Consider the following 25226-nt stretch of genomic DNA (forward strand, 5'->3'; position numbering starts at 1 on the left):
TAATAACAGCAGTCTAATTTAAATCAAGTTAGCCTCATTTGCATTATAACGATGTGAGGAGTTAATGCTAAGTATGCTGCCATTAGCAGCTAATTCTATTTAGGGGTGAATAATTATTACCAGCTAACCACCAGTTTTCTCTTCCCTTTTAACAATGTGAGCAGTTAGTGCTAGGTAGGCTGATGCTATCAGCTAATGCTAAAGCTAATTTGATGTGAACTAGCATTACATTAGTGAGGAGTTAATGCTAAGTAGATTGCCATTAGCAGGTAATGCTAATTTGAGGTGAATAGGAATTGGCAGCTAATGCTAATACCATATTTTCTTGCTTTATAACAATGTGACCAGCTAATGCTAAGTAGGTTGCTGTTATTAGCTAATACTAATTTGAGGTGAATTAGCATTATCCACTTATGCTAACAATGTTTTTTGGTACTTTTTAACAATATGAGTAGCTAATGTGAACACTATTTTTCATTCAATTTTAACTTTTCCCCTGCGATGTGAAGAGTTAATGGTAAATAGGACACCATCAATGGCCAATTCTAATTTTAGGTGAATAACCATTAGCAGCTAATGCTAATACCATATTTTCTAATTTGACGTGAATTAGCATCATCTTTTAATGCTAACTCTTTTCCCTTGCATTATAACAATGTGAGCAGCTAATGCTAAGAAGGCTGCTGTTATTAGCTAATGCTAATTTGATGTGAGTTTAGCATTATCAGGTAATTCTAACACTTTTCCCTTCCCTTTTAACAATGTTTGCAGCTAGTGCTAGGTAGGCTGATGTTAGCAGCTAATGCTAATTTGATGTGAATTAGCATTATATTAGTGAGGAGTTAATGTTAAGTAGATTGCCATTAGGGGCTAACTCTAATTAGGGGTGAATAATTATTAGCAGCTAATGCTAATACCGTTTTCTCTTTCCTTATAACAACTTGAGCAGCTAATGCTAATTTGATGTGAATTAGCATTATATTAGGGAGCAGTTAATGCTAAGTAGGCTGCCCTTATTAACTAATACTACGTTGACGTGAATTAGCATTATGCACTACTGCTAATACCATTTTCCCTTACTTTTTAACAATGGTCGTGTCCAAATTCATGGGCTGCATCCTCCTGAGGCCGCATTTGTAGACCGATTACGTCACAGCGATGCGCTGAAGGCTGTCCAAATTCGTAGACTCCTCCGAATGCAGCCGACAAATGCGTCCTCCTTTTCCCCAAATTTGAAGGATGGGTCGGGTGTGTCCTTCGTGGCCCACCATATCCCAAAATTCATAGCACGGCCCAGCCAAACTCCAGTTTCCAACAATGGCGGCAGCTACTAAGTTTTAAAATTACTCATACTAATCCTTCTGGGTCACAAAATAAACTTTTAACATATTTTCAGGCGAGAAAGTAGCTGTGTAAACATTAAATATCTGCTCGGTTTATCAAGATATTGCATATTTTTAAAAGTGCTTCGACGTTTTCGGAGACATCTGTTACCCACCAGCTCGATAGCTAGCCGAGAGCTCGAGGGTCACTGAAGCCGCCGAGAACGGCACAACTCCCGGCACATCATTTTCAGATCACCGCGGAGTTTCGCTGCTCAGGTTAAACGTAATATATAAGTCACTTAGACAACCTAAAAATGTTATTGTTGGGCTTTTTTCAGTGTTTTGTTTGTTCGCGAGTAAATCAGTTTGGCTGAGATTAAAGTTATTAGATTAGATTAGATAAAATAAAACTTTATTAATCCCCCGGGTGGGTTCCTCCTCGGTTTTTACACAACTGACTAAACGTCAAATAGGAAACTAATTAAACAGAAGTATGAGACGGTCGAGAATTTACACCAGTGTCCTGTTATATTTTAGATAGCAAGGAGCAGACGGCCGAGTTTATTAAACTTCACTGAGACAGCGGTGACGCTAATCAGAAGGCTAGACCGTCCAATTTTCCCAGCCGTTTACTTCCGGCCTATCCGACCTTCTGAGGACCCGGCCCACGTTGAACGCGAAGGCTTCCTCCTCTATCAGACATTCTCTCCATACCTGAGAGTGTCCAGTCTCCAGCCTGGATCCTTCAGTCCAGCCGACAGCAGCTTCAGTCCTGAGCCGCCTGGATGATTGTAGCTCAGGTCCAGCTCTCTCAGATGGGAGGGGTTGGAGGTCAGAGCGGAGGCCAGGGAAGTGCAGCCTTCCTCTGTGATCAGACAGCCTGACAGACTGCAGACACACAAAACAATAATCCGTCTGTTATCCATCTCTATGGCAGCATAACTAAGGGATGGTTCAGGGTCACCTGATCCAGCTCGAACTATAAGCTTTATCAAAAAGGAAAGTTTGCAGCTGATCTTCAAAGTAGAGAGGGTGTCTGCCATATCACAATTTTACCTAAAGAAGGTAAGAATAAAGAGTATTGCAATAACTATAGACCCATTTCCCTTCTTAATAACGATTACAAACTGTACGCCTCGATTATTAGCAAAAGACTTCAAAACTTTGTACCAGATTTGATAGAAGTGGACCAAACCGGATTCATTAAGGGACGTCAGGCACAGGATAATATAAGGAGAGTCCTTCACATTATCGACAATGCAGAAAAGACCAATATCAGTACTGTGTTAATAAGTTTAGATCAAGAAAAGGCATTTGATAGTGTTAGTTGGCTCTTCCTATTTGAAGTACTGAAAAAAATTTGGGTTTAAGGACAGTTCAATACAATGTATAAGGACAATTTATAATCAACCTACAGCCAGAATCAAGGTGAATGGTAGCCTGACGGACAGAATTCGGATACATAGAGGTACAAAACAGGGCTTTGTCTTGTCACCAATTCTTTTTGCTTTATATGCTGAGCCTCTAGTGCAAGCAGTGCGGCAGCATCCAAATCTGGAGGGGGTAACTCTTGCCGGACAAAAACATCTTATTGGATTATTTGCTGACGATGTCATTGCTTTCTTACGAGATCCTGACAAGTGCTTTCCAACTTTGATGCAACTATTCCATAACTTCGAACACTTGTCGGGCTACAAAATTAAGGTACCCAAAACACAAATTTTATCATTCAGTTATACACAACCTCAAAAGATTAGAGATGAATATAAAGTAAATTGGCACTTGAATACCATGAAATATTTGGGCGTAACCTTGACAAAATCCTTATCTGCTATGTTGGACACAAACTACAATCAGGTGGAGGGTAACATAAAAAAGACCTAGAACGGTGGTCAACAACACCTACAAACTTTTACTCTAGAATTCAAATAATAAAGATGAACGTTCTCCCAAGATTGCTATACATGTTTCAATCACTCCCACTTCCTATACCTCAAAGAAAATTTAAAGTATGGGACAAGATGATCTCAAGGTTTATATGGGATGGGAAGAAGCCCAGAACAAGGCTAACAACATTGCAACTCCCGAAGTGTAAGGGAGGGATGGCTTTGCCTAACCTAAGGGAATACTTTTACGCAGCCCAACTTAGACCTCTTGTTGGTTGGTGTCGACCAGAATATGAGGCACGGTGGAAGGAAGTTGAAATTGAAATTGAAATGAAAGGAAATTGAGAAAGAAATTGAGGGAAACAAAATTCAAGTGTATCTCTGACAAACAAATAATGACCTCTTACAAAAGTAGAATGAATCAAATTGTGAAATTTACATTAGACATATGGCACACAGTAATAGAAAAACATCAGTTAAAAGAACAATTATTTTTGCTGAGATGGTTTAGACATGATAAAAAATTTAAGCCGGGACAACTGGACCAAACATTCAAACGGTGGGAGTTAAAAGGGATTACAGCAGTTTGTACTCTAATGAAAAATGGAAGACTAATGAGTTTCCAACAATTAAAAATAAATACAAATTGGAAAATAGAGATTTTTTTAGATATCTGCAACTTAGGGATTATTGCGTAAAGCAAATAAAGTCTGACTGGCTTGAAAAATCATTGGGTATTGTTGGAATAGTAAAAAATTGCTATGAACATAAACAATTTAAAGCCATTTCCACTTTCTATAGATCATTAGAAGAAGATAGACAGGACACAACCTTTTACCTTAAAAAGAAATGGGAAGCTGAACTGGCCATAACTATAACAGAGAAGGAATGGGTCAGTATGTGTGAAATACAACACAGCACAACGAATTCGCCGTTGTGGAGGGAATTTTGCTGGAAAAATTTGACACGTTTTTTTCATTACACCCAAAATTAAAAGCAAACAGACCTCAAGTCCACAGAAATGTTGGAGACTGTGTGGAGAAACAGAAGCAGATCATTCACATGTATTCTGGAAGTGCATAAAAATTAAAAAGAAGACCTTAAAATGACCATGGATAATATTCTGGGTTATGCACTTCCAAACACCTGCCAAGTGATGTATCTAGGAAACATAAAAGAACAGATACAAAAGGAGGACTATATCTAGTTAAAATAATTCTAGCCGCAACCAAAAAAGCAATCACAAAGAAGTGGTTACACCCAGACCCTCCCACTCAGCGAGATTGGATTAGTATTGTAGATCTCAGAGATGGAAAAAATAACATTCAATATTAGACTGATGGGATGTAAATACGATAGACAATGGAGGAAGTGGAAAGCATTCCGAGTAAAGTAGAGAGGGTGTCTGTCTCCTGAACTCAAACTGGGAGCTGCTGCCACACCCAGTCCAACATAGCCAGGCTTTCTTTGCTGCTTTGACAAAACCTCAAATCCCAGTCAGAGATGATGAGCATCATCACAGTGATGATCATTTCTCTGTAACCCAGGTTTTCTGCTTCAGGATCTGTGCACGCTCACAGAACAAGGAGACCTTTAAACATCATTTCACTAAATGGATGGACTGAGCTCAGCCTACAGATGAACTGGTGCCAGAGATCATAAAGAACATCAAACAGTCAAATTCAGCACTTTTAATGGAAATATGAGATTAATGCTGCAGACAATCATGAACCTGCTGAATTCATGAACATCAAGAATGCAGCGAGTGGTAAAATAAAGATTTGACCTCAGTGTGCTCAGTGTTCCTGTCTATTCCTAACATATTCCTAACATGATAGCTGCACTTTAGAGCTCTAAAACTGGAACTGACACATAAAAATACTGAGAACACAGACTAGCAGCCACTGCATGGCCTCGAGTACCTATGTGGTGCGTTCAAAGAGCATCAGCACAGACATGGTGGGTTCAATAATATAGGACATAACAATTTCTACGGTGAAAATACTATCAATGAATGAGCCATAACATTTTAGCCATGTAAACATGTTATCAGTGGGCTTTCCAACAATTTACATTGATCATTAAAAGATAAAATACGTGAGTCGAGGTCACTACGAGCCATGTGAGGGTCAAACATGGCAGAGAACCTTCCAGCAGCATCTTGGTTTATAATCCGCCTTTGGGTCATCAGTTTAGGAGATGAAGGATCCAAGTAAAATAACAAGTTAAACTAGAAAGCGAAAATTTCAGAAGAAATTTTAAGTGTGCCTATGCCGCTGCAAATCAGTGTCGTTTGCCATTCATCATTCAGATCTGCAGACGCTGTGCACAGAGGTTCATGAGCAGAAGTCCCATTGTACCACGGCAGACCCGACAATGTTTGCATGAACACGCTTTGTAGCATTACTTTATTGACCACTTTTCACACATGGTTGCTGTACCCACACAGCCGGCTGTAGCTTTTCATCTCACAGCCCGACACACACCAAAAAAAACAGCCGAGAGAGCACAGACTTTACGCCTGAGAGGCGTGATTGCAGATGCCGCTCAGGTGGGTCCACCTCCCCTGCAGCGGCACTGCAGACCACGCCCCGCCACACACATCAAACACGTAAAATAAATATTTGTGCACTTTTGCATTCACTTTTTGTTATTTTTACACAGTGTTCTGAATGATTAACAATGGTCTACAGCCAATCTTGTGTATTATTATACAAACTTTGGTTGTAAGATTCAGATAACTATTTAATAAAAGCTAAATATTTTATATGAGAGTAAGAAAGAAAAGTATTTCTTTGTGCCCCCCTTTCCCTGTTAATGCCCTACCTGGCCCCCTGGCAAAAGCTTTGCTAGATCCGCCCCTGCACAGTTACCAGCTGTCAGCTACTTAGAAAAGGATCCTGGTGTTATTTGTCTCTCAGAAACAGTTCATAACTTCAACTCATTCATGTCACCTAAAAGGTAAACCTGTTTCTCCATCACCTGTTCAGCTCTGATGATTCAGTAAGGACATCTCCTGGTTTGGACCAGCCCTTTTTTTCAGCTGTGTCTCCAGCAAACATCAGCTGATACTAGAAATTAAAATCAAAGGAATTCTAACAACAGCTGATCAACCTTAAACGTGCTGCTGTTGTTTAGCGCGAAAAACAAACAAGAGAGAAAAGCCGATCATTGATCAGTTTCATGACTGAAGTTTCAACAAGCGAGAGAATGACAGGAGAGGCTGTCATAAAGTTCAACATCAGTAACTTAGCGCGCACACAGCTGTATAGAAACTCCGTCGTGCTACAAATAAACTACACCTAAACTCGGTTTATATCTGACCCAAATAGAGTGCAGCTCATAACTTCTTACCTGAAATTCAGTTCACCTCACGCTCCTGCCTTCGGTTTCCCTTATCCACGATTGAGCTCCGCGTTAGCCACCACCGGTCGATCGGCGGCCGCCTCGCCGCCTCTTATGTCTCTTTCCCCGCATGTCCTTTCTGTCAGGGCTAGTTGCCCTTTGTTGGAGCTCCGCGTTAGCCACCACCAAACAACTCAGTTATTTTTCCCACATCGACCAGCATCTGGACAACCACCTTTCACTGTTTATACCGTTACTAAAATTAATAAATGAATTAATAAGTCCAGCTAAGAAACAGTCTCTTGGCGAGCGATCGGGTGGTGAAACGAGTGTCAGCCGCCTCACTGTACGCCAAGTCCGGGTGCTTTTTAGCGAAGAGACGCTAGCCGCGCTAGCTACTTAGCCGCGCTAGCTACTTAGCCGCGCTAGCTACTTAGCCGCGCTAGCTACTTAGCCGCGCTAGCTACTTAGCCGCGCTAGCTACTTAGCCGCGCTAGCTACTTAGCCGCGCTAGCAGCAACATCGTAAGTTGCTAATATGGGATGTTTTGACAAAACGAGCAGATATTTGACGTTTACACACCTACATTCTCGCCTGAAAATATCTTAAAAGTTTATTTTGTGACCTAGAAACAGTAATAAAAGCAATATATTAAACAAAGTGGTGGCCGCCATTGTTTGAGTCGGTAGAGGCGTGCTATGAATTGTGGGATATGGAGTTTTCCACCAAGCATACACCCTTGCGGTTACCGTAACTATTCAATGGCACACTTAATAAATGGCTTTTAGAGAACTGACCATCATCTGTGACTCAAATGCAGAAAAGGAGTCCGAGGTCATCAGACTGCATGTGAATCTGTCCTGGTAAACAACAGCGAGTCCTCCACCACGTCCTAAAAGACGTGGAGTTCAGATGACGGAGCAGCCAGTCGGGCAGATTTCATTCAAGTGGACATAATCAATATTCCCTCTAAGCTGTGCGTGTGCGCAATCCACTGACACGCTCTCTGCACACAGAAAATCTGCATTGCGCACAAAAAGATATCTAACCTGAATTGAAATGAAAATAAATACGTTAATAATTCTGTTTTGCAGTGTTAGTCAGTGACTGGCTGCTCCCGTATGGGATTAGAACGATGTCGCCTTATCCCATAGTCCAGCCAATGATTCACATTCGTATATACGCAGCTAATCAACGTGGTTGACAGGCTATGACAGCGTCCTTATGTGCCGACACCGGTGTTTTGGTTGATGTGGAATGAAGCCATGTTAATGACAACGTGATCCAGTGATCCAAGGGACCGCTCAGGGAGTTTGTGTGTTCGCTCAGACACATGAAACATTAGAGGGAACATTGGACATAATCCTTATTTTGCTGCCACGTCTCAGTCAGACACATCAAATCTAGAGACTCTTTAATAAAGAGATCGCTTAGAATAAATGATTTGTTCGTTATGGAGCGAACTTTAAGCAGGGCCAACAGAGTTGATGACGGTCGATCTGCAAAATCAACAGCTGACTGCAGCGGCACTTGAAATAAAAACCAATGCACCCCTGTGGACCTGCTGGGCAGGGCGGCAACTCCAGAGCTGGGAGAAGCAATGATCGATGAGCAGACATAGCTGTTATCAATAAAAACAGTGAACGTTTGACGGACACACCGTGAGAAACTGCTTTTGAGCCACAGAGCCCAGGACCGGCGTAACATATTAACTAAATGTCAGGAGAGGAAGTGGCCGCAGGCACCAGGATTCTCCCCACAGCCAAGATGCTAGCCTCTGGTACCTTCTCAGTTTCACCTGGACGTCGGCCCTCGTTCCCCTTTTCCATCTCTTGAGGGTGGAAGTCCTGCGGGTTGTGAAGAGTAGCACACCAGGGGAGGAAGAGTTTTTCTGTTCAGCTGTTACAGTAGCTCTCCACTGGATCTTTGATGTTAAACCCTTTAAGACCTACCATAGAACCAAGTCCACCAGAGCTTATCTTTAGATAAGCTCACAGAAACGCAAAGAAGGAGATGAAGCATCGCTGAATATGTTTCCAAACCAACTTCATTCTAAACCAAAGACTAGAAAATATGATGAAGCAAATCTTCCCTTTGGCTTCACCTGCACAAGTGCTGAGGTAGGTCTCCCTGCAGGATTGGTTTTCCCTGCGTTGGGAGCAGCGCTGGGCTGTTTAAATCACGGACAAACAGGATCCCACATTCTTGATTTTTAGTTCACAAACACTTGTTGTAATGACTAACTACTCCTGACATGTTGGAGATGTTTGCTCTTTATACAGTAAAGTTACAGCAGGATACAAATAACATCAGGCTGATCCTGACACAATTTGTTCCCCGGTTCAAATCACAGACAAACAGGATCCCACAGCTGTTTATGTTTTTGAACCAATTTCCACAGAGAGGCATTTTTTGAAAATGTATTGATAGCAATGTTGATTATTATTACAGAAGAAGAAACAACAACTACCCGTGACGCCTTTGTAAATGGAGGGACAGTAACTGCGTGTAAAACCTGCAGATACTCAGATTAACAGTATTTTGTCTCTATCTGCCATTCTGCACTTCATCTCATGTAAAGAATAATGTGGTGCACAGCATGACGTGAAAACAGGCACAACCTTTGACGTTGCCAGATGAACTCTGTATTCCTCGTCTGCAAAAAAGGAGTTTTAAAAAATCTCAGTTTTTGGTGATTTGAAACGCTGTTTGGATGAAACAGCTGCGTTTTCAAAAATACCCGTGTAGGTGTGGACGTAGCGTAAAAGAGTTAGTAGTTTATTTTCTTACTACCTGTAATTTATTGCAGATTACTTGTATTTGCGTAATTGTTTACTAAATGTTTGAGGTGTGAAATAAACCGCAATGGAGCAAAATATGGGAGTGTGTGGTTGGAGGATGTGTTAGTGTGTGTGCATGCTGTTCACACGTGGGGGGGGGCGCGAACGTTTTTCGTGTAAAACAAAGGGGGGACCAGCAAAAAAAAAGTTTGGGAACCACTGCTGTAGTGCCATTTTGGGGAGCAGTTCAAGTTGCTATACATCAATACAACCGTTATAGCCCAAATTTTAATAATATGTATGCATTCAGTCCATAGTAACTACATATACAGCAAGAAGTGCAATAAACTAGAAAAAAATGAAAATTGTTTTGTATTTTTACATATATTTGTAGTTAGAGAAATTTAAGAGGTTTATCCCTCAAAACTGAAGAACCAAAAAAAAGTTGCACAAAATAGTTTCCAACCCCAGCAAATGTAATTTGAGTGTATCCATAGTTGTATTTTTGAGATACACCAGATTGTATATACTGCATGAAAAACTAAAATAAATATTATAATGCGAATTTGCAAGAAAAACTGCAGTGCATCAAAATAAACTATTTCCAACTGTGTAATTTGAGTTCTAAGCATCCAGAAACTATACAGAAAAGCATAAACTCAAACATGACTTTTGAAAACACCAGTGTAGGCTTATAAGGCCTTGAAGGTAAAAAAAAACAAACAACTAGAATTTCTGCAAAAATGACGTCACTTCAGGTTTCGGGCAGGTAATGGCGGACATATGATAGTTCGGGCTGACGTCTATTCCAACGTAGGAAGTGCTATGAACAGCTGATCGGATTGGCAAAGTGTGTTTCTGGAATATTACTTTTTTGTTGCTGCAAGTGCTTTTCATGCAACTTTTGCAAAGCTATGTGTGGAAGGAAACGGTGACCTAGGATAAGCTGGATGCATAAGATATAAGTACAACTCCGGTTTCACATGCTTTCACTAGCTTATGTGGTTGCAGATCTACAGGCATTTAAAAATAGTTACGCAAAACTGAGCGTTCCCGCTCTGACCGGCCTTAAAGGGTTAACAGTATCTCCCAATCATAATTTAAAGCAGCAGAAATTAAGTCCGAACTCAAAAGAGCAAAAATGACTTTACAAAAAATGATTGACGACGGTGAAAAACTACATTGTTGCCTCCAGCGAGCTGCAGGAGCAGAAAAGCCAAACACAGGCGCCATCTTGTTTGACAGAAGATCTTAGCACACAGCAGCTACAAGCATAGAGTGCACCACTATTGTTCAAATGGAAGAAAAAGAAAACACTCAATAAAACCTTCGACAGCTGAAACTAATGTAGACAATCAGGGGAGGAAGTCAAACTGAACTTATGACACCAAGCACGATAACTACCAAAATAAAGCAGGAAAAGTAAACTAAGACACCCTAAAGCAACTAAACAGAGCAGCTAACAATAAACAAGAAGTGTAAACTATAAAAACACAGAAGCTAACATGGCTAACACTAGCATCACTGTATGTAGCCCGACTCTTCTCACAGCAACATACAACTGTCATGGCTAGACGTCTCACTGATTGGCTCATGTTAGCTTGTGAAAATATAAAGTCCCAGCAGTACTAGCTGTTTTATATACTGTTTAAAATAAGCTAAATGTGCTTATAATGTGTAAATAAAGGCTGAAGCAGCTAGCACTGTTAGCATCAGCACCAAGCCCTGTTACATTTGTACACTGTTAGAGCAATGGCTCCAATCTACAGCCTTTAAAATCATGATTAAAATGCTGTGATTGCAGCCATTCCCCAACTCTCTGTGAATGGTACTCAAGGCCATTGATCAGTGGGCTTTGATCAGTGGGCCTTGATCAGTAGTTGTTGATCAATGGTCATGAGAATTTGCATAATTATGATTAAGGAACTGACCTCCCAGCCCATTGTTCCTTCAGTGGGCTGGTTTCAGTCATTATGCAAATGTACTGTTTATAAGATTGAAACCTGCAGTCAGCCAAGATTGAAGAAGTCACTTGGATGATGATGAAACGTTTCTCCCACAAAATGCTACGTCCAGATGAACAGAATCAACTTTTGTAGATTTACTTACCTGGATGATTATTGGTTATTGGTAACTTTATTGTCCCTAACGGGAAATTGATTTGCAGTATGTCCGTACAAACAAACAAACAAACAAACAAACAAACAAACAAACAAACAAACAAACAAACAACACTTCACATACACACTCCAAAATAATATAATATAATATAAGCCTGAGAAAACAACCTAGATTTTACATTAAAAAAGTACAATGTGCAATGGCAACAACACTTATGGTTTAGTGTTATTAACCATGATAATAGCAGTAGGTACAAAAGACAATCTATGTCTCTTTGTCTTCACTGCAGGCACTTTATAACGACGACCTGATGGAAGCAGTTGAATATCATTAAAGAGAGGATGATCTGAACACAGCAGGACAGAGGTTGCCTTCCTCAGCACCTGCCTGTTATAAAAGTCCACAAGCTGGACCTGAGACCTCCCTGAAATCTGACCAGCCACTTTAACCAGGTTGTTAAGTCTGGTCTTATTATTCAGGGGCATATTACCGTACCAAGCAATGATACAGAAAGTTAAAACAGATTCAATAAAACTTTTGTAAAAAAGAGTCATCATTTCAGATGAAACATTAAAACCTCTCAACCTCCTTAAAAAGTCTTTGTACAACCTTTTTCACTGTAGCAGCAAGATGTGACTCAAAGGACAGAGCCTTATCAAGAACAACCCCCAAATACTTATAACTGTCCACCAGTTCAATGGCTGCACATTTACCACTGTTAGTGCAGGATGGGGGGATGACTTCCTGAAGTCAGTTACCATGTCCTGGTTTCCAGTGTGTTGATCTTTAAGAATGACTGATCACACCACGAAACAAACTCATCCCCAACAGGCCCATGGGAATCCTCTTCACCATGAAGGAGGCTTACAATGACTGTGTCATCTGCATATTTACTGAAATGCCTGTTGGCCTGTGTGCTGCAACAGTCATTAGTGTACAAAATATACAGTAGAGGAGAGAGACAACAACCTTGTGGTGAGCCAGCAGAAGAGTTCAGCTGTTTGGAAAAACAGCTGTTTACTCTCACACACTGAGATCTGTCAGTTAAAAAGTCTAAAATCCAACCAACAAGATTAAGATCAAGTTTAAACTGGTTAAGAAGTTTATCAACTAAAAGATGTGGCTGGATAGAATTAAAAGCTGAAGATAATCAATAAATAAGAGCCGAGCATGAGCTTTGGCGCCATCAAGATGGCGATAAAGGAAGTTCAACAGAGTGACCACTGCATCATCAACACCTCTACGAGGCCTGTATGCAAATTGTAGTGGGTCTATAAACTTCTCTAGGACTTCATCACTAAGGATGTTAAAGTGACAGGCCAAAAATGATTTAATGATGTAGGTTTTGTGATCTTAGCAACTGGAGAAATAATTGATTTTTTCCTCTGGAACCTTCTGTTGCTGAAGAGATAAAAGAAAGATGTAATAAAAAATACTGCATAATTGCTCAGCACATGTTCTAAGCACCTGGCCACAAATATTATCAGGACCTGGACTTTTGTTACTCTTACTCATTTTAAAAAGATTTCCCACCCTTCTTTCATCAAAGAACAAAGCTGGGGGACCTCTGGTGCTCTCTATTAAGAAATCAAGCGTATTCCTCGAATTATAAATGTAAAGTGTAGAAGTAAATTTAAATCTAATTTGATATACAAAGAGGTGTTTACAAAAGTTATAAAGCTAGTTATGTAGCTATTTGGTGGTTACGTGTTTTGATATTTACATGTTTACACGTTTGAATGTTTAGACATGCATGTTCAAACCAGTAATAAGTATGTGTTATATCTACCTGGTTGTTTTCCCTGTTTTGATCTGAGTATAAGATTTCCTGGCTTCTGAGAGGTCAGTGAAGTATTCATGAGGGCAGCACACAGGAAGTGTGGGTTGTTGTTGCTGTGTGCTGAGAGTAAAGAAGCTGCTAAAAAGTTATCCGTCTCCATGTTCCTAATTATTCAGAGAGATTCCAAACCATCTAGTGAACCCTCACTCATAATTATCATTAAATCTCAAATAAAATCTATTCAGCTCATTGGCTAACTGAGAGTCTGAGCTAAAACCAGGGAGACTTATCTTATTACAGTCACTGTAACAGTGACCAGTCATGTGTTTCATGCCTGCCCAGGCAACCCTTAAGTTATTGCTACCCATCTCCGCCTCTACCTTATCCTTGTATTTTATTTTGGCTTTTTTAATTTCTGATCTGATCTCCTTCCTAATTTCTCTAACTTTCAAGATATTCCCTTCAATAAAAGCTTTTTTCCTTTCATGAATCAGCCTCATAAGAGCTTTTGAAGACCATGGTTTGTTATTAGGGAAAACATGCACAACCTTTGAAAGGATAATCATGTCTTGATTCATGATTCTGTAAACACCGACCAGTCTGTACAGTCAAAGCAGCCCTGCAGGGCTAAAGAGGCGTCATCACTCCAAATCTTTATGCGGTGTTTCCTCACTTTCTCTCTTCTCAGTACAGTCTTGTAAACTGGCAGAAGATGCACCGTGTTGTGATCCGAGGATCCGAGGGCGGGGCAGCCACAGATGTATACGCACCTTTTATGGAACCGTAACACAGATCCAGAGTCTTATTGAAGCGTGTGGGACAGTTCACATAATGATAAAAACTGCTCAGTGTTTTCTTCAAGTCGCAGCGATTAAAGTCAACAAGAACAATATTAGGAGCCTCAGGAGAGAGAGATTGTAGTGAGTGGATGACGTTAGAGATGGTGTCAGTCGCATTCTTAGGATTCGCTTTAGGGTGGATGTAAACGACGGTGACGTTGATCTGTGGGAATTCCCTCGGCAGATAAAATGCCCTCAAAGACACAGAGAGGAGCTCAATGTCAGGCAGACACACTTGTTTATGAGCGGTAACATTTTTACACCATTTCTGATTTATATACAAACACACCCCTCCTCCTTGAGATTTCTGGGTAGCTCCGGGGTCTCGATCCAAACGTATGGGAAACCCGAAGCCATTTAGTTCCAGAGAACAATCAGGGTCAGAGTCCTTGAGCCAAGTCTCTGTGAATGCCATTAGACATGTATCCCTGTAGTCACGTAAGTGTGCGACATTCAAATGCAGTTCATCCAATTTACTCCTCAGAGACTGCACATTAGCCAGGATTATTGATGGTAAAGGAATACTATTGTATCATATTTACAATCACTGACGTAGGCCTCCCTTCTTACCCTGCTTCCTTGCTTTGACTCTGTTAAAAACAAAAGTTCCCCTGTCGTTACTGGATAATCCATAGCTGGGAAACACTGGAGGGTGAGAAGAGTCCAGAGACGGGCCTTTCCACCGAAGATCCAGAAGAAACTCCCGTGAGTATGTAATTGTTTGAGAGTAGCAATGACTCCAAACAACCGTCAGGATTGCCAATAAAACCATGCGAAATAAAAAACCCTTACTCTTCGTTAAAAGAAGTTCCACAAAGCACAAGCCGATGCTATAGGATTTCCTCAGGCAAAAAAAAATATTCATATATAAAGGAATAAAAGAATGAAATAAAATAAGTTAAAACACTGACAGAGAGAGACAACCTGCTGGTCGCCGTAAGAGCAGCACCCCTCTTTCTAGTCTAGTCTAGATTGAGAATGCATCAAGACCACTCACTCACTCTTCCCTCCCGCCTCTCAGCTGCTGAAACTCACAGTTTGTTACCATGGAAGAGTCACTCCTTCATCTGAGATGAAGCCTGATAGTCTGACTGATGCAACATAACATTTAGTCTACACTTTCGTTTTTGTGCAAAGATAATAAGCAGACTAAAGGAAAAATATATGAACTCAGTTCCACCACTGTTAAAAAAACTGTGTCTGACTCGCAATCTGCTGCTGCAGTAATGTAAGTAAAATAATCTGAAAGTCACTATTTGACTAAATGATTTAGATGAGAAAATATATATTTAACACATTTGAGGAAATACTAATAAAATAAAAAAAAATAAATGTTCAATTTAGAAATCTTATTCTTTTTTGCTCTATCCACAGGTTTCTGTAAGAGCGTACGTAGGCTGCCATGACAGACCACTACTTCCGTTGTCCGGTTTTATACTTCCGGTTACTCAAAGCGAGACCCAGCGTTCAGTCGTTGCTAACAACAAAATTAGTTACTTTGTGCGGTAATAAGTGGCTTTACCTGTTCGAAGATGAGCTCGGGTTCAACGTGTGCTGTCGTCGGCTGCCACAATAATTCAAGAAAACTGAAAAACGCATTAGAAACATTTTGCCTTGAACATGAGCAACTTAGAAAGGCCTGTCCGTGCCCACCGCCCTACGCACTGCACTCTATGCCGCGGAAGGAGGATCGGAAACTAGCGTGGCTGGCAGCTTTAAGACTCAAACACCCTCCAAAGAGAGTTTATGTTTGCTCCTTTCATTTTATCGATAAAAAGCCCACAGAGCTACACCCCGACCCGGAGCTTTATCTTGGCTATGACCGACCCCCACCGAAGAAAAGAAGAAAGCTCACTCGGACCACTTTGAGTGTGACAGCTTCCAGTAATACGAACAAAAACACAGAATCTGTACCCGGTAAGTGAAAGTGTAAATGTGGTTTGCCACCGTTTCGCATTTTAATCACGCAATTACTTTTACTAAATAACAGCCTATGGTGAATGGCGTTAGTATCAGCACTAGCTGGTTATTAGCAGCAAAGTCTCAATTTTAACGAAAGTTTACACCCGTGGTGGTAATTAACACCAGCCGCATGCTGCCAAAAGATTAGCTCCAAGGGCTGTAAAAGTCTTAGGTTTGTGTTTATAAAGAACATGTTTTTTCAAGTCGAGAAAACTCAAGTAAAAACGTTAAAAGCAACCTTTGCAAAAATACCAACATTGGTGACTTTTTTTTTAGAATGAAAAATAAAATCTAATCACAGTAATGGAATAAAATTGTGACAGATTTTTAGGGGACTTAGGAACATTTTATGTTGACATTTATGATTTTGCATTTGTGTGAAAAAATGTAGAATGAGAAATTTCACTCAAAAAATATAATAAGCTAAGTGACACTTTACAGTTTCTCTTATGCTAACAGTTTGACTGTACAGCTGATCATATTTTTGTCTTATTCAGACTCCACAGTGTTATGTTCAGTGGAATTAGACCAGGCCAGCATCTCCACACAACCCCCTGAGCCACATCTGCACTCAGTCCACACACAGTGGGAGGATCCTTCGCAACAAGACCATCAATACTGCAACAGGTCTCGCAGAAAAGATGTGCAGGATAAGATGACTCAGTGTGATGAAGTTGCATATTTCATTCTTCAAAATGATGCAGACGCTTTGCTGTACACTGGGATAGCCTTAGAAACATTTAACACACTTGTGTCGACACTGGAAGGACAACAATGAATTTACCATGCCTGTCCGAGATCAAGTCCTCATGACACTTATGAAATTAAAGAGTAACCGAGTAATAGGTGACCTAAGCCGCCAGTTTCATATATCACAAAGCATGGCCAGCAAGATCATCTCACACTGGTTAGACAAGCTGGAGGAAGTTCTCCGACCATTAATTCCATGGCTGCCAAAAGAAACTATTCAAGCAACTATGCCTGAAGCCTTCAAGAAGAACTTTCCAAATACTACATGCATTATAGACTGCAGTGAGACCCTTTTACAGAAACCCAGAAATCTGGGCTCAAGAGGGGAATCATACAGCCATTATTATTCACACAACACAGTCAAATATTTGGTTGCTGTTGCACCATGTGGACTAATCATGTTTGTGTCTGCGGCATATGGCGGCCGATGTAGTGACAAATTTATCACAATGGACTCTGGAATATTAACATACCTAAAACCTGGTGATGAAGTCATGGCAGATAGAGGTTTTACAATTAAAGACTTACTCTTTGAGAGAAAAGTTAGATTAGTAATACCCGCTTTCACAAAAAAACGTAGACAGCTAACTGAGGAACAGGTAACATACACACGTCGGATTGCAAATGTAAGAATCCATGTTGAAAGAGCAATCAGACGCTTGAAAGTCTACAAAATACTTTCACAAATTGTTCCTATAAGCATGGCTCCTAAAGTAGACAAGATACTGAGAATATGTGCTGCTCTAGTGAACTTAAGAGAGGATCTCACTCGTGATACACAATAAATGTGTATGTTATGAACAATTGTGGACTCTGGGATATTAAGATGGTTACTCAGGACATAAAGTAATGTAGTGTAATGTAATTATTTTAAAGTTAAAATTTGATGTACATATATGTAGAGAGTAAATAATTCCAGGTCTCCCTTTTTTATCTTCTGTTCTAGAAGAAAGGTTATGTGATACAGTACATATGTATGTGTGTGTGTGTATATATATATATATATATATAAAACAATTGCAATCAATTGAACAATTATTACTTTTTTATTCAACCACAATGTGATAAATTTCTTAAATGAAAAAAAAGATGTTTTTCTCAAGTCTACAATAATTAGTTGTGCATTCTTGACATTTTTTTGTGTTGGAAGATTACAGAAATACAGAACTATTCACAGCATTTAATGTTGTCAGTTTTTCATTCATTTCCCACCATATGTTACAACTATGTACATTTTAGTTGTATTGAAATATTTAACAGATTTCATATTGAATGTGTCCTTTCATTCACAAGACAGAGACCAAACTCTGCAGACATGTTGGTGTCTGACTGTCCCATTTATAGTTGTAACATGCATTAAACCTTGCCCATTATCTTCAAGTATCTCTCATTTAACTGAAACCGTCCTGCTGCATACTCCTCTACAAGTCGAGGTAAGAAATATGAGAAGTAAAACCCTCTCAAGCACTTTACTTGTTCCTTTACAAATGCTTCATCATATTGCACTGTAAATGAAACATGCTCAGTAGGTGTCCAGATCACAAGTGTGGCAGTCTTGAGCCCTGTGCAAAACATTGTAAGTTGCACTTGCATGTAATAGCCTCTGCTGCCAGTTTTCTGCAGCTGCAGTTCGCCATCTACCAGTTTGATATCGCTGCATTTCTGGGTAAGCTGCTCCGTGAGTGAAGGATAAGTCGGCACAGGACATTTTATTTCTAGAAGCACATCTGAGTCAATGACCCCGTCAGGACTCGCAGAGAGCCATGGCTCCTGGATGCTGATAACACTACCCATGTGAAGGATGTTCATACCCTGTTCTTTCAGCTGATGACAAGCTCTAACTTTATTTTCTTTACCATGGTTTGTTGCATAATTCCCACGAAAGGAAGGGTACATGTGCTCAGATAAAAATTTATCATTTTTTGTGGTGGCACGTACTGGAACTTTTTTAGCGGAGCTTGTTGTAAGTCTGATTTTCCTGCAGTTGTGCCACAAATCAGATGCACTTTGTTCTTTTGTTTCTTCTTGTAATTGTTCTGCTTGCTCTTCAGAAACTTGAATGTATGCCTGGTAGAATGCCCTGCATGGATTACAGCTTAGTTTGTAACTGTGTGCTTGGTGTGGCTGAAAAAATTGCTCATCAACTTTACTGTTGCGGTGAGGACCTGCAGATGGCGAGGCATTGTAACACTTTCCAATTAATGTGTTCTTGAGGAGGAAAAGTGGCTTCACTGGTGCTTTGCTAACACTGTCAATAAAGTCTTGGTGTGTAAGGTGATATGGTGTGTTAGGGAGTTTGTGTCACTGCAGTCCGGGAGTTCACATCGTACTGCTGCTCTGCCCTATGATGTCTGAAGTTTATCTGGCTTAGACGTTTAGGTTCAAGGTTCTTTGCTGTCCCTGCATTCCACCTGTGCTGCTGGTCTGTACACGCAAGCCCTGTCTTTCCACTGATCGCAGCATTCTGCACCTGTAACAAACATTAATAGTTTTTTTTCTCACTGTCAATACTCAAGATTTAACATAACGAGGAAGTTTACACTAACAAAAGCAGTACACGGTCGGTGTCCTGCATGTTATAGATATGACCCTGGGTCAATACACCTGAATCCTATCCAAAACAGATATAAACACTGGCAAAGTCACCCATATTATCCATTTCATATTAATAGTCAGTTACTTTTTGATGCAGAAATATACATCCACAGTCTAATTTTTTTCAAAGTAGTGTGTGTGTACAAATATACATATATATAAACAAACGTGTATTATACTACCCTGTGTCACTTCTTATAACTATAGTTTTTCTTGTCCTGTAAATTTGCCCTTAATGTGCAGTCTTTTATTTTTTTTTTATATTTTATCTTCATGTGATTGTACAGCATACAGCCCACACAAAGTTAACGAGTGGCTTTCACATGTAAACAGTGCTCCACGTAATACTTGGCTAGATGGCAGTAGCGTGACTCCTTAATCACAGTCTTTGACCAGTCCAGTGTTTCTGTTTCAGTCATTTAAACATTGTGATATCCAGATAAGTGAAATACCCTCCACAGAATAGCAGCATGACTACATGATCTCCCTAATCCGGCGATACAGGAACAGCCGACTGTCTCCACTACTCCACTTTCTCTTAGCATTAGCCATGCTAAGTGTTTAGCTTGATTAGCACTCTGGCTCGGCTCTACAGCTGCTTTAAGAAAAAGAATGTCGCCTTGTTTGTTGAGCAGTACTTTATCAATGTTGTTGCTGTGCAGGTAATTATACGCCTCGGTACTCTTGTAATTACACAATTCCTCGCCAACAACGCCTTCGGAAAATACAAGGTAATTAATAATGTCGATGTAGCTAACATCGGGCCATAGTTTCATGTCATCTACCCACTCCGTGAGAAGTGACGGGTGAGGCACTGCAACTGAACTGTCCTCGCTGCTTTTTAAAACATCTCTACTGTATCCACCTTCAATGTGTTGCCATTTACTCCAGGTAAAAGAAACTGCAGTGAGAGAAATCTTTATCAACAGTCAAGGTGTAACCCCGCAACTGTCAACAACAGCGCAAGCGGAAGTAAAAAACCGGCTTCCGCTATGAATTGGGGTAATGGCGCAAAATCAGAAATACTGTGGATATGAGTAAATATTTCTAAGCATAAATGACAAGTAACAATATAAACCTTACAGCTGGTTTTAATAACAGAATTTATTTGTTTCTCAAATGAGAAAGAGCTATCGAGCTACACTCCTAAATCTTTAGTTCTTAACTTTTCCAGTGGGCCAAGGTCAACATTATCTGCTAATGCTAAATAGGCTGTCGTTATTAACTAATGCTAATTTGATGTGAATTAGCATCATCCGATAATGGTAACTCTTTTCCCCTGCATTATAACAATGTCAGGAGTTAATGCTAAGTAGGCTGCCATTAGGGGCTAACTCTTTTTTTTTTTTTTTTTTTTTTTTTTTTTTTTTTTTTGCCTGTCCCGTTTGGTTCTTTTGCCATCAGAATTATTGTCTAAAGGCGAAGAAAGATGCCCAACGGATTTTCTTTACCAAATTGACCATCCCAGCTTTGCCGTAATGGTCCATTTGATTCACCTTTTATTCTTTATTTTATTTTCACTTGCTGAATACGGGACAGACAGACAGACATTAGGGGCTAACTCTAATTAGGGGTGAATAATTATTAGCAGCTAATGCTAATTTGATATAAATTAGCATTATATTAGTGAGGAATTAATGCTAAGTAGGCTGCCATAAGCAGCTAAAGGTAATTTGAGGTGAATAAGCACTAGTAGCTAATGCTAATACCCTTTTCTCTTGTGTTATAATGATGTGACGTTAATGCTAAATAGGCTGCCATAAGTGACTCTTTTCCCTTGCATTTAAACGATGTGAAGGGTTTATGCTAAGTAGGCTCCCATTAGCAGCTAAAGCTAATTTGAGGTGAATAAGCATTAGTAGCTAACGCTAATACCCTTTTCTCTTGTGTTATAATGATGTGAAACGTTAATATTGTTCTCAAACAACAGAATGAGAATGAAATATTGATTCTAACAGGGCCCATAAACAGCATTAGTTTAGCAGCATTAGATTATCACAGTTTCTATTATAGTCAGACAAATCCTTAGCAGAGCAAAGTGGCCTACTTAGCAATAGCTGCTCAAGTTGTAGAAAGCAAAGGGAAAACAGTATTAGCATTAGCTGCTAAATGTGCACTTGAGAACAAATTTATTGTGAATTCAGCAGTGAATGTAGAGTTTCCAGTAAGCTTCCATTTCCAAATGTTAGCTGCTCCTGTCTGGCTCTTTGTCACACACACAGACTGAAATCATTCACAGCCTTGTTTCTTCCTTCTGTCAGTGTCACTGACTGTCACTGTGACTGTGGACATACAGCATGGGAAACATACACATGGCTGACACTTTATTAGGTACACAGTGGCCACTATCTCAGGTATAGTCAAAGGAGCTTGCAAAGAAAAGCGTCTGGACTTCTTTAAGGGTGGAACTGGGTGTGGGTCCCAATCAGCCAGAGTTTCGTGTGAGTTCATTGTGAGCCACACCTTGGCTCAGGCGATTAGAGGATCATCAGGGGGTCCTTTTGTCCCTCTGTGGGGGGACACTCCCACTAGGGTTATATCTGGGACTCCCCACCATTTGACCCTAGAACTGAAGAAGCCTCTCGGATGAGAGGTGAAACGTCTTCAAGTAACTTAAAGAAGTCCAGACGCTTTTCTTTGCAAGCTCCTTTGACTACGATGACCTGGATGACTGAGAACCTTCACAGACATCTCAGGTATAGTACACCTGTGACCTAATAAAGTGTATCTAAAGTTACAAAATGTTGTCTCTGTCCAAATATTTTTGGACCTAACTGTAGGTCTACTTTTAATGAAACTCTCAACATGACTTATCAGTTATCATTAATGTTCCTGCAAACAGATTCCTTAGATACCCCCTACATATATATCCTTGTACCATCGAGCTGGCCTAGTGTGTCTGTCCCTTAAAATATTCCTGCATGTGTGATTGTTCATGTCTCATCTGCAGGAAACAAACAGGAAGTGAGTGAAAGACACAGGAAATGTTTCCATCTCTTCCTCCTCTATCAGACATTCTTCATACCTGAGAGTGTCCAGTCTCCAGCCTGGATCCTTCAGTCCAGCCGACAGTAGCTTCATTCCTGAGTCACCTGGATGATTGTAGCTCAGGTCCAGCTCTCTCAGATGGGAGGGGTTGGAGCTCAGAGCTGAGGCCAGAGAAGTACAGCCTTCCTCTGTGATCAGACAGCCTGACAGACTGCAGACACACAAAACAACAATCCGTCTGTTATCCATCTCTATGGCAGCATAACTAAGGGATGGTTTAGGGTCAAGTGATCCAGCTCTAACTATAAGCTTTATCAAAAAGGAAAGTTTGAAGCTGATCTTCAAAGTAGAGAGGGTGTCTGTCTCCTGAACTCAAACTGGGAGCTGCTTCCACACCCAGTCCAACATAGCCAGGCTTTCTTTGTGTTTGCTGCTTTGATAAAACCTCTAATCCCAGTCAGAGATGATGAGCATCATCACATCATTGGATCAAATTGTGGGAGGAGTCTAGATAAACCAAAGAAAGACAAGCTAACAAACGCCACAGTGAAGTGAGTAGCTACAAACTTCAGGCCGATTAGTGCTGTTGAAGAAGTCGGTCTGAGGAACGTTCTTAGGATCAACAAATGACATTTGAAATAAAGTCAGCACACTCAGTACAGATAGTGCATCAAATATGATGCTGCTGCCAGACGTCTGCCTTTGAACACGTCCCTACATCGCGCACAACACCAAGGTTGCCATGGCAATCACAGCTAACAGGGACAAAGTGCACAGCTGGAAGCCTGCAGGTATACAGTGGGGCAAAAAAGTATTTAGTCAGCCACCGATTGTGCAAGTTCCCCCACTTAAAATGATGACAGAGGTCAGTAATTTGCACCAGAGGTACACTTCAACTGTGAGAGACAGAATGTGAAAAAAAAATCCATGAATTCACATGGTAGGATTTGTAAAGAATTTATTCGTAAATCAGGGTGGAAAATAAGTATTTGGTCACCTCAAACAAGGAAAATCCCTGGCTCTCACAGACCTGTAACGTCTTCTGTAAGAAGCTTTTCTGTCCCCCACTCGTTACCTGTATGAATGGCACCTGTTTGACCTCATCATCTGTATAAAAGACACCTGTCCACAGCCTCAACCAGTCAGACTCCAAACTCCGCCATGGCCAAGACCAAAGAGCTTTCGAAGGACACCAGGAAAAGAATTGTAGACCTGCACCAGACTGGGAAGAGTGAATCTACAATAGGCAAGCAGCTTGGTGTGAAAAAATCAACTGTGGGAGCAATCATCAGAAAATGGAAGACATACAAGACCACTGATAATCTCCCTCGATCTGGGGCTCCACGCAAGATCTCATCCCGTGGGGTCAAAATGATCATGAGAACGGTGAGCAAAGATCCCAGAACCACACGGGGGGACCTGGTGAATGACCTGCAGAGAGCTGGGACCAAAGTAACAAAGGTCACCATCAGTAACACACTACAACGGCAGGGAATCAAATCCCGCAGTGCCAGACGTGTTCCGCTGCTGAAGCCAGTGCATGTCCAGGCCCGTCTGAAGTTTGCCAGAGAGCACATGGATGATACAGCAGAGGATTGGGAGAATGTCATGTGGTCAGATGAAACCAAAGTAGAACTTTTTGGTATAAACTCAACTCGTCGTGTTTGGAGGAAGAAGAATACTGAGTTGCATCCCAAGAACACCATACCTACTGTGAAGCATGGGGGTGGAAACATCATGCTACGGGGCTGTTTTTCTGCCAAGGGGACAGGACGACTGATCCGTGTTAAGGACAGAATGAATGGGGCCAAGTATCGTGAGATTTTGAGCCAAAACCTCCTTCCATCAGTGAGAACTTTGAAGATGAAACGAGGCTGGGTCTTCCAACATGACAATGATCCAAAACACACCGCCCGGGCAACAAAGGAGTGGCTCCGTAAGAAGCATTTGAAAGTCCTGGAGTGGCCTAGCCAGTCTCCAGACCTCAACCCCATAGAAAATTTGTGGCGGGAGTTGAAAGTCCGTGTTGCTCGGCGACAGCCCCAAAACATCACTGCTCTTGAGAAGATCTGCATGGAGGAATGGGCCAAAATACCAGCTACTGTGTGTGCAAACCTGGTAAAGACCTATAGTAAACGTTTGACCTCTGTTATTGCCAACAAAGGTTATGTTACAAAGTATTGAGTTGTATTTTTGTTATTGACCAAATACTTATTTTCCACCCTGATTTACGAATAAATTCTTTACAAATCCTACCATGTGAATTCATGGATTTTTTTTTCACATTCTGTCTCTCACAGTTGAAGTGTACCTCTGGTGCAAATTACTGACCTCTGTCATCATTTTAAGTGGGGGAACTTGCACAATCGGTGGCTGACTAAATACTTTTTTGCCCCACTGTATTTAACATGATGTATTTCTCAGTGTCCTGTCTGTGTGTGAGAGACAAACAGCCTCTGTATGTGTGTGTAAATACAGCATGAATATGTAGAGGACATGTTTGTGTATATAAGTAAATGAATGCTCTGCGTCATTTGAATCTTTGATTCTTGTTTCTGTTGCAGGTCTGTGACTGAACTTCTGGGAGGAGAAACGTTGGTTTCATGCTCTGTGATTCTGTGTTTTGTCATCTCTCTCAGGTGATGGAGAGTTCAGATGATGACCCCGCCTACGTGGTCAAATTCAAGTCTACATTCAGAACAGACCTGGAGACATGAGAGCAGAGCACAGCCAACCATCGGTACAGAGGCCTGTCCATTAGAGTGCTGCTCCAAATATCCAGCACATGTACTTCGCCACAGCTGCAACATCTGTACCTGTGAAAGCTTCTTCTCTGTTGCTGCTCATATTGTACA

The 25226-nt window shown here is 40.7% G+C and overlaps 1 protein-coding gene across 6 annotated transcripts in view; it reads right to left on the reverse strand.

Annotated features, from left to right (window-relative positions):
- LOC102776271 (protein NLRC3-like) overlaps positions 1 to 25226 on the reverse strand; it is a 283171-nt gene that overhangs the window by 120452 nt on the left and 137493 nt on the right. For 3 of the 6 annotated variants that reach the window (XM_087837997.1, XM_087837995.1, XM_087837994.1), the window contains one exon: positions 22409 to 22582. The exons of the other annotated variants lie outside the window; for them this stretch is intronic. In XM_087837997.1, coding sequence (XP_087694123.1) covers positions 22409 to 22582 — 174 coding nt within the window. The remainder of the gene's footprint in view (positions 1 to 22408; positions 22583 to 25226) is intronic. 6 annotated transcript variants of the gene reach the window in all.

This window comes from Neolamprologus brichardi, chromosome 3 (genome assembly GCF_056152115.1).
Source record: "Neolamprologus brichardi isolate AB-2024 chromosome 3, ASM5615211v1, whole genome shotgun sequence".
In the NCBI taxonomy this organism is placed as follows: Eukaryota; Metazoa; Chordata; class Actinopteri; order Cichliformes; family Cichlidae; genus Neolamprologus; species Neolamprologus brichardi.